At 42.9% G+C, this 17016-nt stretch overlaps 1 protein-coding gene across 7 annotated transcripts in view; it reads left to right on the top strand.

The window, feature by feature from the left end:
* TEAD1 (TEA domain transcription factor 1) overlaps nucleotides 1–17016 on the top strand; it is a 158575-nt gene that overhangs the window by 102725 nt on the left and 38834 nt on the right. For 3 of the 7 annotated variants that reach the window (XM_064657284.1, XM_064657282.1, XM_064657283.1), the window contains 3 exons: nucleotides 9323–9387; nucleotides 12172–12234; nucleotides 12323–12385. In XM_064657284.1, the coding sequence (XP_064513354.1) occupies nucleotides 9323–9387; nucleotides 12172–12234; nucleotides 12323–12385 (191 nt within the window). The remainder of the gene's footprint in view (nucleotides 1–9322; nucleotides 9388–12171; nucleotides 12235–12322; nucleotides 12386–17016) is intronic. The other 4 variants (XM_064657285.1, XM_064657287.1, XM_064657286.1 and 1 more) reach the window with 2 other exon arrangements.

The following is a 17016-nucleotide window of genomic DNA, read 5'->3' as shown; positions in this document are numbered from 1 at the left end:
ATAATGCTATTCTGTTAGGGGAGTCTTTCATTACGTTACTTTGTGCAGCCATCTCCGAGTCTTTTAAGTACCATCACTGTGTGCAATATGAATCTAGTCAAAAGAAACATGCTGTGATTCAAGCATCTGCCTTTTACAGTTCCTGAGTCACAGGCTTGTACTCAGAACCTCAGTGAAGCATCAATACACAATTTAATGTAATTTTTTGGTCTTTTTGATCATCTCTCTCTGAACTCAGACCCCACTTTTTTGGGGGCATATGCAGCTTAGAAACATATGAGCATTAAGGTATACATAGAGTTTATGGTGGTTAGAACATTGTGGTTGTGTAATGCTTTAATAATAAACATGGGGAGAAAAGGATACTGTTGTGATAGTTAAAGTGTATTTCTTAAAGAATAAACAATAGAAAGCAAACCAGCATCCAGAATTTCTCCTCTGCAAATAGGCGTTACTTAAACAATTGTAATTCCTTCAAAAATGAACTTCATTTTGCCTAAGAGAACGAACAGAACTGAAGCCACCTACTGAGAAATTCTATTTTGCTAATTTTTATCTATTCTAATGCAAATATTGGTTTTAATCCCCTTAACTCATCCATCATGCATGACAGGTCAGCCAGCCCATTGTCTGTGTATTTGAAGGATTCCTGTCCAAATCAGACTTTCTGTCAGTAGCGTTGGGCAAGAGTCTGCTCCCTTCTAAACCGCTCATGTCACTGAAAAATTACGACTACCTTGGAAAACAACACGGAATTTGCGTGGAATTCGCACGGGGTCTTCGCAGATAGGTTACTAAGAGTTCCTATCATAGCAGGGGAAAAAAAACAGAATGTCAGATTAAGGGCATCTAGGTTTTTGTATAATCTACTAAACATCTGTAGCTGATCCAGAGAGATGGCAAAGGTCAATTTTGGGGATTTTTTTTTCCTGTGGGGATTTCTTTGTATATTCTGAAGCCTAAAAATCACTGCTTGTTTTGAAATGTGTTTTTGGTTGCAGTAAAGTACAATTTATAGTAAGTAGAAAATGATTACTAGGGGCAAAAAAAAAATCCCTGTATTTTTGTAACATTTAAATTTTAATTAAATGGGGCTTAGAGTAAATTGTAAAACCTTCTTTTGTTGAGACAACCAACACTGACAAAATATTAATTAATGAATATTCAGAGAGCTCTCTGGATCACTCCTCTCTTTTTGAAATATGTTCTGTCTGTGTTTTTAAAAACTCAGAAGAAGGAAATTAATAAACATTGCTTATGTGGAATATTTCCCAGTATGAAGACCTGCCAAACAGAATCCAATGCATTGCATTAATGTCAATGAAGACTTTTGAACCAGATGTGTCTACGGGTCTTTTTCATTGTTTTCTCTAAAACTGAAGCTGGGATAAAAACCAAAAGGTTAAGACTTGACATGAGGAGAATATCTTTCTGTGCTACTATTAGGTCATTTCCCTTTTGCTGTGTAAATTAAATTGTGGTCTTGCTTCAATCTGGGATCATTTTATTGTTGTTGGTTTTAATACAATACACAGAAAGTTCTTTTCTTTGGAAGTATCATCATGATATAACTTCAATGAGTCACTGTAATTGTTTGCTCATTAGCATCCGAAGGGATTATATCAGTTATTTTGTTTCTGGGATCTTTTCTTTTCCCTCTCCTCTCAGGCAACCCAGTTATGGTATACTTTGCAAGCAGTTCATTTGTGTATAAAGTATTTAAGTAAGTGGCTTATTGTAATTTTGTGTGTGTGTGTGTGTGTGCAAACACTGGGGCAGCTCTTAAAGCCCATTTTAGGAACCCTGCAGTCTTTGTCTCCTCGCAGTCCTGCCCTTGCACGGCCAGTTCTGTGCGTGGTCCCTACCTAAATGCAGAGCCAGGGGCTCAGTGCAGCAACAAGCTCCAGCAGGTCTAAGGCACTGGGTGAATTTTTTTGCCCCCACCCTGTTCCCTGGGGACTGTGGGACCTGCCTGTGTCCTTGGATGTGGGTGAGGTGTGTGGCCCCAGTCCTCCGACAGGTGCCCGTGTAGAGGGATGGAGATCCTGTGCTTGATGCAGATTTGAGGCTGGTTATTTTCTCTACAAAGCAAATGAAAAGCAGCTCCCATTCTCTCCCACAGGACCAGCAAAGAAATCTCCTGCCTTATATTCCCATTATCTAAGGCTGCCTAAACTGAGTGTTCCCACAGATTGGCAGATTCGGGCCAGGAAGTAGTAAATTCCTTAGATAGGGTCTCCCCCCTTTACTTTAAGCATTACACATACTGCTGCTTAAAGAGGGGAAAAACAAAAAGGAAAAAAAAAAGTGAAGGGGGATCAAGGGAGTGTTTGCATTGGCTCACTGGGCAATTAAAAATACATAAGTGAAAGAATTGGCATGAACTTGCCTGAAGGGCCATAATAAATAGCATCCTGCATAACCAGTACATAAAGCGTGCTCTATGGATTTGAGTGAAATGACTGTGTTTGTTTTGTTGGTTGTTTTTTTTTTTTTTTCTTTCAGAATTGTAACAGTTGGAATACAAATAGGCTTATGTTTCTGTAATTGTGGTAAACATATTTTAAAAATTGCTGTCTGATCAACTGTAAATATTACCAGTTCAGAGGTTAAACGCTGTTGTTGAAGTCACTCAGGGAAATCCAGCAGAAGTGTAAATATGGCAGAAAAAGCTAAACAATATGGCAAAGGAATATTTGCTGACTTAAGAGTGCAGGATCAACACCAATATTTTTCCAGTGATGCTAAACCTCTTGTAACTGCTAAATTGGATTTGTAGTTGAATGAAGTATCAGCTGCTGTTGGACAAGCCCATAAAGGCAGGACGGCTGGCCTTTTGTAGGCAGGGCTTAAAGGACGATTGATATGTTTTAGCACTTTTGGGATTATTGTGATTAGGAGGAAGCTGTTCTGAATGATAGAGAAAAGGATGTAAAAAACACAGTCCACAGCTGGTAAGCAGCATGTGTTTGCTATAAGGAGAGGTCATGACTAGTTGATCCTGCTGGTTCGGGCATTGATTGACAGTCAAGAAAACTTGATATTATGAATCAGACCCTTCTTTTTCCTTCCCCTCCTTTTTTTTTTTTTTTTCCTTTTAAAGAAATGATGCTTCCGTTGCGTTAAGTCAAAGTATTACAAAATCTGGAACACTCACTGGTTGCAAGCTAAATGTTCAGAGACACAGCTGCAAATCTGAAGTTGTTAAAATATCATCTAGAAATTAGTATTCAACCCGTATCTGTGAGAACAGTAAATAGAAGTTACAGAATAAGCTCTGGTCTTTCTGTGTTTGCCTTTTTCATATGTGTTAGCCTTAAATAAAACCCTCTTTGCCATCCAGTAGAAAATTTATGCTAAGTATGAGGAAATTTCAAGTCTACTGAACTTGTTGACTATTATGTGCCTGGTATATCTAAGATATTTATCCAGGAATAATATGCGTACAAAATATTTTACTAGCCAGAAAACATTTTTTTATAATTTTATTTCTATTAACCACTTGCCTCAGAAGACATGTAAGTTATTTCATCTTATCTCTGCTACCCACTTGGAAACATAGTGCTTCTTTTTTTATTTTCTCTTTTTGTTTTCTTTTTTTTTGTTTTTTTTCCTGTGAGCAGCCATCCGAAAGCTCGCAAATGCACATTTAAATAGTTGTATCTCTGACTCTTTTTAGTGGGGCTGTACCTCTTTCAAAATTTGAGTTTAGCATACCACACAGGAAAGAACACAAGCTTGCCAACTCCCGCTGAGCGTTTTTTCAAGCCTGTGAAAAGAATGAATTATTCAGCAGTAAGCATGCTTACAGCTGGCCATTTGGGAGCTTTGATGTGCGAATCAGGCGGTTGCATGAATGCCCTTATTGTCATGTTATGTGTACACAGTGTGTGAATTATTGAAAATAGTGAGGCCTGAGCCTCATCTGGTAGAGATTACAGTGCAGGCATGCTGGGTGAAGGTCTGTAATTGAAAATCCCCAGATGCTGTTTATTTGGCCTCTGTCACGTGGCCCCTTCTGCAGAAAGCTTGGCTGAACAAAATGCTGCCCGCCTGGGAAGCGGCGCCCAGCCCCCTCCCGGCCCCGCGCACAGCCCCAGTGTGCCCGCGACTTAAACACCTGCCCATAATATTTTTAAAAGCTTAAATTAGATTTGCCCATAACGTTTAAATAGAGGATGCCTTACTTAGGGGTTTAAACTGCTTAGCCAGTTGTTGACTTGCAGAGCTCTTTTATCTACAAGAGGCTTTTTGTTAGCCAATTTAGCTATAAGGCGTCTTCGGAAAGCGGCACCGGCGAATTTTAGGCGAGATCTCCCAAAGCCGGATATTCTGCCGGCAGAACAGAACAGAAGAGTGCTGGGGTTCAGCACCATGACTTTGTAGAGGCTTTTCCTCCAAAGGCTGTGAGCCCCACCACCCCAGGGCCCTGTGCCCACCTTCTGATGAGGAAAATGTTCAAACCAGCACATCCCTGCTGGCAGTGTCCATGCACGGACACCCACGGCCTGGGGTGGGATCTGGATCCAGCTTGTGCTCAGCAGACAAAGATCTAAGTGGTGCTTCCAGCACTCACAAGCCTGCTCCCTCATCCAGCAAAATTCCCACTAGCTCTTCTAAATCTGGCCCAGAGGCACTTAACGATCACCAGGTCCTTGTAGCATCTCCAAGCAGAAGTGACCAGAAGTGGAGTTTACCAAAACTAGCTGGAAAAAGATTTGCTGTGGTGAAAACATGGCCATGAGAATGATTTGGGAGATGAAATGGCTGTGCAGGTCTTTGCGGTCAGGATGTGAAATACTTGTTTCGAGCCACAGTCTTGTAGAATTTGGAGAAATTCATAGCACACACCATTATGTGAAAAGAACAGGCTTTTCTGCTTGGCCATTGCTTCAATTATTTCGCTGAGTATGAAAACTTTTTTTGAAATTAGCTGTTCATTTTCAAGCTGCTAACCGGCTTTATTTCCCGCACTTGCCTATTTTTATCACATTCGGATGGTGCCTATTACTGGGAGCTGGGAGGGCGGAGGTTTAATTTGTGTCATTAATGTTCTAAATAAAGACGCCCGCCCGCCACGCGGCTGCACGGGGACGTGATGCAGCGCCTTCAGTGCCCTGCTGCTGGCGGGGACTGCGTTTGAGCAGTGATGCCTGTGGCCCAGCAAAAGGGACGTGGTGTGGCTGGGGGCACGTCCCCAGCTTGTGTAGGTCTTGGTAGAGCTGCCTGTGGTGGTCTGGTGGCTCCTGTGCAGAGGTGGTAGTGCCATTTTTGGCCCATGAAGGGGTTGCCAGTTACGACTTCCTCAGTCAGGGTTGATTTTCCCCTTTTCTGGGCCTTGCTCGAGCTGGGTAAGTGGGAACCCTCATGAAGACCTTAGTGGGGGCTGATGCTTGGCTGCTTTAGGCTGTTCTTGAAAATAAAATGAGTAGAGGAGGCTCCCTGCACAAGGGCCCTCTGTTAGAGCAACAACTGCCTCCCCCGGGGAGAGGCGGGTGGGAGCCTCCCCACTTTGCAGCTGCTTCTACTTATTTTGAACACGAAGAGCAGAAATGTCAGCCCTCCATGCTGCCTGAGAGGTGTCTGGGATTAGCACACCCTCTCTTGTTTAGGGTGATGGCACTCAGAGATGGGGCAGTGGTTAGGGAAGGTGGAGGGAGCCTGTGTCCCACTGCTTGGCAGGAGCAGGGCTGCCTGGGGGACTGGGCTGTTCCCCCAGAGGGGCTGCAGTGAGGCGCCGGCTCTCCACAAAACAGGATTTTAGCATCTGCAGTGTTTTCTAGCTGAACTCCCTTTTTACTCCATACCATGATTAAAAAAGATGTTCTGTTGTGTAAAATGCCTCTCCCTCAGCATCGGTCCAGGGAGAATTGCAGTTTGCAATTGCACTGACAGTGCAGAAGGATATGACAGATAAAGCCTGAATTAAAAGGGGAAAAAGCAAACCCCAGGAAGCAGCTTATGTAAAATATTTGTTGTGGTCCTCTCCTGATCTTTTCAAGATCCTTGGAAAAGATTCCTGTGCTGTGAAGATGTTTTATCTGACCAGGCACCTCCCCATGCCTCTCCCTGATACCTGAACCAAAACATTCAAAGTAGGAGACTGTCACAGAAAATGACAAGAAGAAGGAGATGAGCATTTACAGTTCATAACCTGACCTCTTCTCTTCTGCCAGGCAATTTCCCTGATACATATGACAAGGAGAGAGTGGGAGAGTGTGTATGGAAAGTGTTTCCACAGTTGAGATCTTCTTAGAGAGAACAGATCTACTTATTAATGATTTATTTATTTATTAATTTTTCACCCTAAGGTTTCTAATGGCCAATTAAAGAAGTTCCTTGAGCCTCCTTTTGTTTCAGTCTCTTTTCATTCCCAAGAACAGGAAAGGATACTTTTAGGATTATTGTCTTTCTTTCTTTAAAGTCCTGTTTGGGCTTTAGTTGATCTGGAGATAAGATCATTTCTGTTAGTATCTGTCAGGACTGGTAAAGAAGAGCTCCAGTGTTTGGTAGATAACATTAAGGTTGTAAACTTTTAGTTGGGGGCATCTATCTTGCACGTGTCAGGCGGTGCTTATGTTTGTATTTATGACTTTTGGTAGTCCAAAAAAGAATTTATGTCTTTTCAGATCACTGTGGCTGGGCAGAAGGTGTTCAGTGATCCTCATGAGGCTTCGGTGTCTCCTGCTCTGCCTAAACCTGACATGTTTCCTTGCTGTGTTGAAAACATGACAGTAAGGGAAATGTATGTAAGGCTTTTGCCTTGGCCACTTTTTGTGCTTCCTTGTAGAGTTCCTCCTCCCTGCAACTTAAAGCAACTTGACTTTTCTGGAGGTAGGCTCTGGCTAGCCTTCACCTTAAGGGAAGTGATCACTTGGCTAAACTACAATCTTGTTTGTCACACCCCTGCTGGGCTAGATAGTGGCCAGAGTATCCCCTCTCCCAACCTTGATTCATGCCAAAGCACTTTAGAGATGGACAGGGGCTCAACCAGAGACAGCACTTGACTGGTATTTTGGATAGTACAGTCTAGACTTTCAGTACTTCAGTTTTTTTATGAAGCTGCTTTTCCTGTCAAAGGGAACCTGAGCTTTCCTTTAACAGTAAATTTTGAAGTCTCTTGGCTGGGAAGAAAACTGTGAAACCTCAGCTGTGGCCGAGGGCTGCACGGGGCTGCCTTAAGGGGCAAGGGGTGGGTGGAGTGACCTGTGCTGTGCCCATGTGTTTGAAATGTCTTCAGCACAGTTGGAGGGACAAGAGATGGCAACGCATCCTTTACACCTTGTCATTGACCTTATAGAGTCACCAGCTGCTGATAAGGACAACCTGACAACAGAAACCACCCTGGGTATTAATGTATGCACGTGTGCAAAGCAGGTACTTTCTGAAGGGGGGGCACTCCCCAGCTAAATCAAAATGTGCATTTAGAAATACGAAAATGTTCTTACCACCTGTCACAGTGGTGATTGCAGGAATGTGGTGATCTCTGAATCTCACCGGGTCAGAGAGGGCTCTTGCAGGATATTGTCTGAATTATGAGAACAAACATGAGACTAGAGAGATACAGAGGATGAATATTCCCTGGTTTCACCCCATGAACACAAAGGCACTTGTTTGCTGCAGATGGCAAGTATCTTGTGAGCACAAGAGGCTGCAGAACTTCTGTTCAGCGTAAAGACAAGGTCTTTGCATGAAATCAGGTAACTAGCTGCTCCTCTGTTTGCATACGGAAATCCCTCATTTGTGTGCAGAAATGTTGCTGGTTTGTGTAACTGTTTGCTCACGCAAAATTTACATCTTGAAGTTTGTCCTGAAGAGACCTGCTGAAGAGTTACAAACCTCACATCCCCGTTACAGTGGCACGTTGTGGGAAACGTGGCACACAGTCCAGACTAAAACAAAATGGGAATCAGAGAAAACACAGCTCTACTCTGAAACATGTTGATATTTCATGTTCTAATACCCATTTAGCAAACATGGAGGAGACAGGAACGATGAGACATTTGATACAAGGGTTGTAAAATAAGGCTCAAAGGGGGAGACAGAAAGAGAAAAACAAAGTTTTTTAGTTTGACTAAACATGTTCAGTCTTTTAGTCAATCAAATGCCCTTCAGATATAGGCAGGCTTCTTCAAAACTTCCCCATCCCTCCCCCACAGCATCAAACTGGAAGAGGCTGAAGCTCTGGCTGACAATAATCTTCTGCATTCCCCAGTTACGTACTCATCCACTTTAAAATAACTTGGTGGGTGACAAGTTATTTTCTTAACCTCCCCATTTTCAGCTTGCTGCTAAATCAGTTTTCTCATTTTCTACGCACGAGCTACTTATCCCCTGTGCTGAATGCAAATAGCTCTGTAACTTAGGACTTGTTGAACAAGTATATTTAAGTTATTACAGCTCATGGAGAAGTAACATAATATGCAGTGAAAATAAACAGGGCACTACATAAAACTTGTGTTATCTTCCATGTCAGCAATATTTAGGAAGGAAGTTATTTGGAAAGAAAATGTTAGTTTGCATTAGGTAGCATAATGTGTGACTGAAGAAGAGTCAAACAGTTGTTTTAGAGACTTGGAAATACTTTACATTTCCAAGGGAAATAGAGCCCTGAATAACAAACCACGGTGTTGATTGGCCCCGCTGCCACAAGAACTTTGCAGGGCCACCAGTCTTGTGTGTGGAGTTAAGGGTGTGATTGATACCCTGCTGAACTGGGACAGTGGTTTCCGTCACTGGAGGAGGCAGAGTGCTTCCTGGCAGGAAGGGCAGATTCTGCTGTCCTCCTTGCAGAAATAAAACATGGAGAAAGGCTGTAGCATCTGGGTGATTGGTTCTTTGGCTTGGGTGGCACACGACCCTCTCAAGAGCAGCTGCTCCTCCTAACAGGGGTCCAGGTGGGCCAGGGGGGCAAACACCACCCAGAGCAGTTGGAAGCAAAACCAGAGGGGCCCAGACCCCTCTGTGTCAGCCCCCAGCATGGGAGGTTCTCCAGTGAGAGATCATCCTGTGCTCCACTGCTGGCCAAGAAGGTGCCTCTCTGCCTGCAAACAGCTGCAGGACTTTGGTGGGGAAACACTGAACTCATAACCCTCTGTACAGTTCCTGTGGCACTTACAATGCTTGTCAAAGAGAAGGAAGAGAAATACTGTTTAACAATGAGAAATACTGATAAATTTTTTGCAAAGGAAAAATGGAATGTGTGTAAAAAAAAACCATTAACCTCATCTGCACGCAGGTCACATGTTAAAATGTGTTATTTTGATGGTATTTATGGATGTGATGCTGCTTGTCCCTTATCATGAATTTTTCTTTGTTTCAGGTAGGAATGAATTGATAGCCAGATACATCAAACTTAGAACAGGGAAGACACGGACCAGGAAGCAGGTAAAATAACCCAGTGGGGAAGTATGCATGTCAGTGAATGACAAAACATGGCATTTTTGGCTGCAGTGGCTGTCTGTGCTTCAGCTCTGATGAGATGTATTGACTTCACTGTTCAGATTAAATACATGCTGTTTAGAGAATATTTAAAACTCTGGGGTTGTGCATCATCATTTCAGGGGTGGTTTGAGGGCGAATCTTTTATTAGTCTATGTGTACATGAACCTGTTATTCCCCTGTATTTGGGGAAAAAAAATTCAGAAGTTGAAGCAAAAGCATAAAGCATTATGCCTTATTTCTCTATAATATAGTATAACTACAGAATATAATGATTATTTTTAGATGGTGAATAATGGAACTTCTTAAAAGTCAAGAGAATTTGCTAATATAATAGAAATCATGATTCTTGGATATGAGAGGTAAATAAATAAAAACGATCTAGCAGAACTGATCGTAATCATGCTGTCAGCTCATGGCCAGTTAGTTGCCAGAGAATGAAAAAATAATAAAAAAAGTCCCCAAAGAGCCTTCAGGCTCCTGGTCTGTGACCACGGTAAGATTTCATTCATCAAAGAGACGGAATAAACCTCAAACCAGTCTTAAAATTTTTTTCAGACGATTATCAGATAACCATTAATTCACCTCATGTGACTAAATCCCTTAATTTGTAATATTCATGGCGATCAGCAGCCTTGCAGAAGGCACACGCTCCGTGTAGTTTATGCACTGGTTACTAAACCCTTGTGCTGTCTAAAAACACCTCACAAATTGCGGAGTCCCCTCGCTTCCTCTAACGCCAGGTGCAAGATTCCACCTCTCACCAACATGTGTGACAAAGGGGATGGCAGGGGCTTGCACACCTGCATGATGTACCTGTTCTGTAGTGCAGGGAAAGGTGACTCTGAGTCAGCAGACTCTGCTGCCAGCACTCGGACTTAAGGCACTTTGGGTGCTGGTTTGTCCTGAGTGGTGTCCCTTGTCAGTTGGGAAGAAAAACACGTGTATGAGGGATGAAAAAAAGGCATGAGAAAGGAGAGAAACTGCAGCATGTGGAAAAGGAACAAACCAAAGATTGGCAAAGAAATCTGAAAGAAAAGGACGAGTCCCAAGCTCTGCCTGCCATGCCCGTGCAAGCTCCAAAAGTTGGGGGTTGTGCTGGGATCGTAAAGTTGCATCAGCAGTCAAAATGCAGACCTTGGAGCTAGATCCTTGGCCAGCATGTGCCGAGAAACCAAGGGGGTTGTGATGGCTTGCATGTGGTGATGTCTGCCTCCATACTTGTACCTCCCTCTATAGGGATTCATAAATCACTTTAGACTGACTGTTTAGAAAAGTTTTTTTGTCATTACTTTGGAGTTTTAACTGAGCAATTAAATGTTACGATTGTGCTTCTTGTATAACCTTTAACATCGCTAATACTCCACTGAAAGCAAAACAAATGGACATGTGTGAAAACTTGGTCTATGTGCTGGACTACAAAATTGCTTAGTAAGCAGCAGTATAACTCTGAATTACTGCAAGCTGGTTCCTGAGCTGCTTCTCAAAGAAGTCTCTGAAGGTGGCCTTCAGGGACTGTGGACATTGATCCACTACTATCCTCTTCCCTACCAAAATACAGGCTTTTTGATACTGTTGTCATGGAACAGTCTTACAGAGGGAGGAAAGCATTGTTTCTCCTTTTCTTTTGCTTTGTTCTTTCCCAGACAGGAATTGTAACTAACTTAGGAAAAATGAACACCACCTGATATGGTATGTCCTGGGTCAAACAAGAATAAGAGATTTCCCTTTAGTGTTTTTTACTGTCACTGCAGGTTTTAAACCTTCACACAGAAGGCCGTAGGATGCTGAGCACTACTGAGTGATGCTGGGCAGCATCGTTAAACCCTCATCAGCAATAGCATGAATTTCAGTATGTCCCTGGGTAAACAGGAATGTGAATTTTTGTTCCCAGACCCTACAGTGCACAAACAACAACTTCTGTACAATAACTGGTCTAGTGCAGGTCTGGGTTTACACAAATTTCTGAACAAAATGTGATGGCCAGGGTCCAAACCTGGGCATCACTCAAGCTGATGTCAAGTTACTGGTCCCCACTTACATGGGTGTATGTGGGCAGACTTGATGCTGAGATTACAGAGGAAGCCAGCACGTGTTCAGGGACCTGTGTTGTGCCAGTATTTTATTGTTTGTGCCAGAATTTAAAGCATTTCAGTGGAGTCAAAATGCAGCCTGAGTCTTCTCATTGGAGCTGCAGAGCACAATAAATAATGGATAAAGTTTTCTTGGTGCCAAGTAGTGTCTCAAGCCTAGTGGCAAATGGTCAGAGCGGGCATCTGCATCCACAGCAGATGGGGTAGAAATCCTGTGGGCTCCCCGTGCGAGAGCGCCGGGCCTGGGCATGGATGGGATCGGTACCAAAGCACATGGGCTGCGTCCAGCTGTGAGCTGTGTCTTCTATCTTGTAGCTGAATGCACAACCTGGTGGGTTACATGTTTTTTTTTTTCTTTCTTTCTTTCTTTCTTTTTTTTTTTTTTTCCTTAATCAAGTCACTGCAGTGATGACCTGTATTGTTAAGCCTCAGTGCTAAGAGCTTGGTATCTGGCTGGGAATGTGGTATCTTTAACAGCAGAGCTTACTGAAGATGCAAATAACTTCCTCCCCTCAGAAAAGTTTCTTTTTTTTTTTTTTTTAAGATTAAAAAATAGACATTTAAAATTTGATTTGCTTTTTGTTTTTCTTTTGTTTGTTGTTTTTTTTTTCCCCCCCTATAAACCTGAACAATGTAGGTGTCTAGTCACATACAGGTCTTAGCAAGAAAGAAAGTTCGAGAAATTCAAGCCGCCATTAAGGTACGTTTGGCTTGCCCAGTTGTAGGGGGCTTTTCATCTCCATGGTTACAGGCTTTTCCTTTGTTTCCTCCCTTCCCCTACCCTGCAGGTGTCTAGTCACATTCAGGTTCTTGCCAGAAGGAAATCTCGTGATTTTCATTCCAAGCTGAAGGTATGCGCTTTTCTGCTTTTGGGCTTGTGGTTGCTATGCCTGTCCCTTCCTCCTCCCCGCGGTGATGGGCGAGCGCTGGGGCTGCTGTGCCTGTAACCTCCTTTTCCTGCATGTGGGAGCTGTCTGCGTCTCTTTGTGTTTAATCTCCGGTTTCTGCACTAGCATCCACATTAAAAACGTTGTTTTAACACTGTCCAAATGCAAAGTGAACTACTCTTTGTAACAGCTCAGCACCTAAACCTGATTTTTTAACCCGTTAGTCCATTTTTTATTTCACTTTTTAACAGCTGAGTGGTTAGAAGTGTGTTTAAATACACAGGGGTTTTACGCAGTTGTGTAGATGCTTTTTCTCTTTTTTTTTGTGGGTTTTTTTTTTCTTTTTTCAGAGGGGTAATTGGGGTTGTTGTTTTCCATTCCCAAATGTTTTTTGTGCTTCTGAAATGCTATCAAGAATTCTTAAAACAGATCATTTATTCCAAGTGCCAGAGAGCACAGCTTATCTAGATTGCTCTAACTGTATGGTGTTTCTAGAGTACAATCTAGTATCACCTCAAGTTACCCACTATTTACAAGATTCCCTGAAATATAATGTTTTTGAAGTAAATTATTGACATTTAGTCTTTGGAGAGCCTCAGTCAGAGTCCTGTTCAGGGAATATTAAGTATGTTTGCTTAATCTGACATGATGAATTGTACATGTCCCTATTTCCCATGCTTTCAATAAAATATATTCTAAGGCTAAAAAGAAACTCTTGGAAATGTTTAATAGGGGTTTCTTGAATTGCTTGTTTTTTCAAGTTTTCCAACAGAGATCTCTGAGACCTGTTTTGTTTTCACACTATTTAAAAGTGGAAGAGGGGGTTTTACGGTTTTTGCCGTTGATTTTTTTCGTCTTTTTTTTTTTTAATAAAAAGCGAAGGAACTTGTAAATCTTTTACTTCCCTTCTTTTTTTTTTCCTTTTTTTTTTTTTCTTTCTGTGGGTTCGGGTTTGTTTTTTTTTTTTCCCCTTCTTCGCCCGGATGAGAACAAATCACGTTTTTGTTCTAGCTGAAAAGCAAAAATGTTTCAGAAAGTAATTTCACAGCACTGAGCGGTGAGCACTGCAGATGCTTAGCCCCATCCTTGAACTGCAGCGTGTAAATAACAGCCTGGCTTTGTAACAGGCCTCCTTGACAGAAGCACTGGGTTTTTCGTCCGCAGTGGGCAGCATGCTGGCAAGCTTGTCTGGCTGTTGGTGGCTGGCTTTTTAGCTGCACTGGCTGAGCAGTTGGGGTTCGTAAAGAACAAACTAAGACAACTTAAACGTACTGCTTTTTAACCGAGGGTGCAATAATACAGAGATATGTAGCATTTTAAGCCTCAAATTGTCAAGCCTTGATGCCTAAAATTAAGTACGTTAAATAGGTGGCCTTGCTTTCAGAGGTGCCAAGCACCAGCAGCTCTTGGAGTTTTAGAGGACTAGTGAGAGCTGCAAAAATCAGGAAGCCCGCTTAGGTGCCAAATACAGGCCTAGGAGCCGAACACAAATATTGGATTTACTGCTCTAAAATATTTCCCTTTCTGAAAGACCAAAATAGCTTAAAATATGAAGACACTTACAAAGCAAAAAACATTTTTAAGTACTGCACCTGCTGTCTAATTTTTATTGAAGCTTTCCAAAGAAGAAAGAATTAGCCAAACCCTAAGAATATTTGAGACCCCTATCTTAGATGACATATGCAGTAAATAGAGATCTGGAGGGAATTTTCGTTTTAAGGAGTTGCCTGAAGAAGGAAGGATCTGTTTGGACAACAAAATATTTTGTAAGGGCTCCAGACCTTGCTGCCCTTTCTCACCTGTCCATGGGCTGCAACTCCCCCAGCGTTGAGTAGAAAGTGGGGGAGCTGCCATTCTACTGCTAGGAACTGATGGCTTTTCAGGAAGATTCCCTGCCTCCATGCCCCGACACTCTGCAGGGACATTTGCTTCAACTCTCTGTGGCACCATAGTGGGGACAGAGTGCACACCGGTGACAGAGGTTTGCTGGCCCCTGGCCTTGCTGTCCTCCTGCATCACTAATGGCAAAGGCTACCCCAGCCCTTCCCCAGCAGGTCTTGCTGGCTGATGGGTCCAGGCTGCTTGTCCTACCCCTGCTCCCAGGATTAGCTCCCTCAGGAACCCTGACACAGCCCTGGTTACTCCTCCAGAGCTCCAAGCCTGAGGGGTGCTCATCTTTTCGTTGCCATTCTTGGTCCCAGCGAAGAAGGAGCCATGGCATGACACTTGCCCCCTTGCACAGATCCCTTCTGGAGAAGGGGCAGCCTCCCACAGAGCTTTTCCTCCCCACATGGAAGAGATGGAAGTTGCATGTAAGAAGGTGCCATAAGGGAGCTGCCTTATGAAGAAAAGAGCTCTTGCTCTTCCTCCTGGGGAGCTCCAGTTACTCCCTGCAAGTGGTAGAAGCTGCTGGTTTTGAACCTGAGGTGGAACCTTGCTCCTCCAGATATTTTGTTAGTGCTACCGCCCGTTTTTCATATTGTTCGTGTATTGAACCGCCTGCATGGTTCAGTGTCACACAGAATCATGGACTGGCTGGGATCAGAAAGACCCTCTGGAGATCATTTAGTCCAACCGCTCCTGCTAAAGCAGTTTCACATAGAGCAGGTTGCAGAGGACTTTGAAAACTGCCTGAGAAGGACATCACTGATGCAAAAGGAAGACAAGGTGAACGAACACGTTGCAGCACCTCTAAGTGCCGACTGTTTCAACAAGGACCATTTTGGCAGCAGCCTTGGCTGCCCCATCAACCTTTTCAGGAAGATAATGGGCTCTTGCTCTCATGCAGCAGATGCTGCCCACATTTCCTGGCAAAGGAGGAAGACAGAAAGTGCTCCTTTTTACACAAGTGACTTTTTACATGAGCATGTACAGGACAAAGGGAATGGGTTCAAATTGAGAGTAGGTTTAGATTAGATATTAGGAAAAAATTCTTTCCTGTGAGGGTGGTGAGGCACTGGAACAGATTGCCCAGAGAAGCTGTGGCTGCCCCATCCCTGGAGGTGTTCAAGGCCAGGCTGGATGGGGCTCTGAGCAACCTGGTCTAATGGACCTGGTCCCAGCCACAGCATAGGGGTTAGGACTAGATGATCTTTAAGGTCCCTTCCAACCCAAACCACTCTATGATTCTATGCTTCCTACCCAGGCCAACTCACCCTTTTAACAATGAGCTGGCACTTGCAATTACTCTGTAAAATCTGTGATCAGTGGCATCCAGGGTAGTAGTTACTACTTAAAAGAACCCTCACATGCATCTGATGTCAATTTTCTTTTAAGATGTGGCTGATCTGATCTGTCCCACTGACCTGGGCCTCTTAGTCCCATTGTTCCTGGCCTCTTAGCTTGATAAAGGGTAAATACAAATAACCCTCATTCCCCAGGTGCCAGCTGAATTTATTTTATACCAAGAGATCTTACTGTCTTGCCTTGGTCTGAAACCTGCTCATGGCGAGGAGAGGATTTGGACAACTCTTCTTGTGTTTATCTTCTGCAAAAATCCAAAGGGATGGAAGGATTTCGGAGCTATCCCCACCTATGGCATTGGACAGACTCTTGCTGAAACTTACCTAATAGGTTGAAATCTCACCTGCTTGCCATAAAGTCTGCTTGGTCCAGCAGAGTCCCTTGTCTTTGATGAGAAGTGCCTGCAGTTGCTGTGGATGGATGGATCCTTATCCTGCAAGAGAGCAAAGTTGTGCCCATGAATGCTATTGCTGCGTTTCAAGACCACCAGAAAAGAATGTCCCCTCAGCCCTTCCAGGGATGTCATATATTTTAATTTTTTTTTACAGCTGGAAAATACTCCTATTTTATAGATTTTAATCTTCATTTACTGAGGTTATTAAAATCTTCCTGAAGTTAAGAGAAATTTAATCTCACGAAAACGGGAAGAGAGGCTGAGATAAAGTTGTCCTTGGAGGCAGATCTGAAAGGCGGCTCCTCTTCATGGCATTTCCTCTCACGCAGAGACTGGAGGAGGCAAAGCAGAATTTTTGCACTCTAATGCTGTATTTCCCTGTCAAATACACCAGTCCATAGTGTTAGGTTGCAGCATTTCCCACTTTTGCACTGACAGGGAGCCAAAGTCATCTCTGCCCATTCAGGAGAAAGGATGGATTGGACATTGTACATAAACAGAGAGTAAAGGTGTTCGCAGCAGGATATACATCTATCTTAGGCTTTCATATCAGATATTTTTTTTCATAGTGCAAGATTAATTAGACAGAAACAAAAAGAAACATTAAAATGCCTACAGTTCACATGTATTACATGTTTAAAAGTCCATTATTCTACATCCTGCATTGAGGGATAAAAAGAAAAATATTGTTGTCAATTATAAAATGCTAAAGATAGCTCTATACTTTTTAAATGAACAATGATAAAAGCCTTGAAAAATTCCCTTTGATGTGAATGGAGTCTTCAGCATTTTGAAATACAATAAGATGGATTAATTGCTACTCATTAGGCAGCAAGTTGGGACAGCTTTGAATGCGCATTCTCTTCTTGGCATTAGCTATTGCCTGGCTGAAATAGCCAGCTTTTGTATTTACTCCTGTCTTCTCTAATAATAAGCAAATTGGAGATCAGGGCTAGAA

This window comes from Pseudopipra pipra, chromosome 6 (genome assembly GCF_036250125.1).
Source record: "Pseudopipra pipra isolate bDixPip1 chromosome 6, bDixPip1.hap1, whole genome shotgun sequence".
Classification (NCBI taxonomy): Eukaryota; Metazoa; Chordata; class Aves; order Passeriformes; family Pipridae; genus Pseudopipra; species Pseudopipra pipra.
The sequence above is the reverse complement of the archived record's forward strand: the minus strand, read 5'-3'. Positions and strand labels throughout refer to the sequence as shown.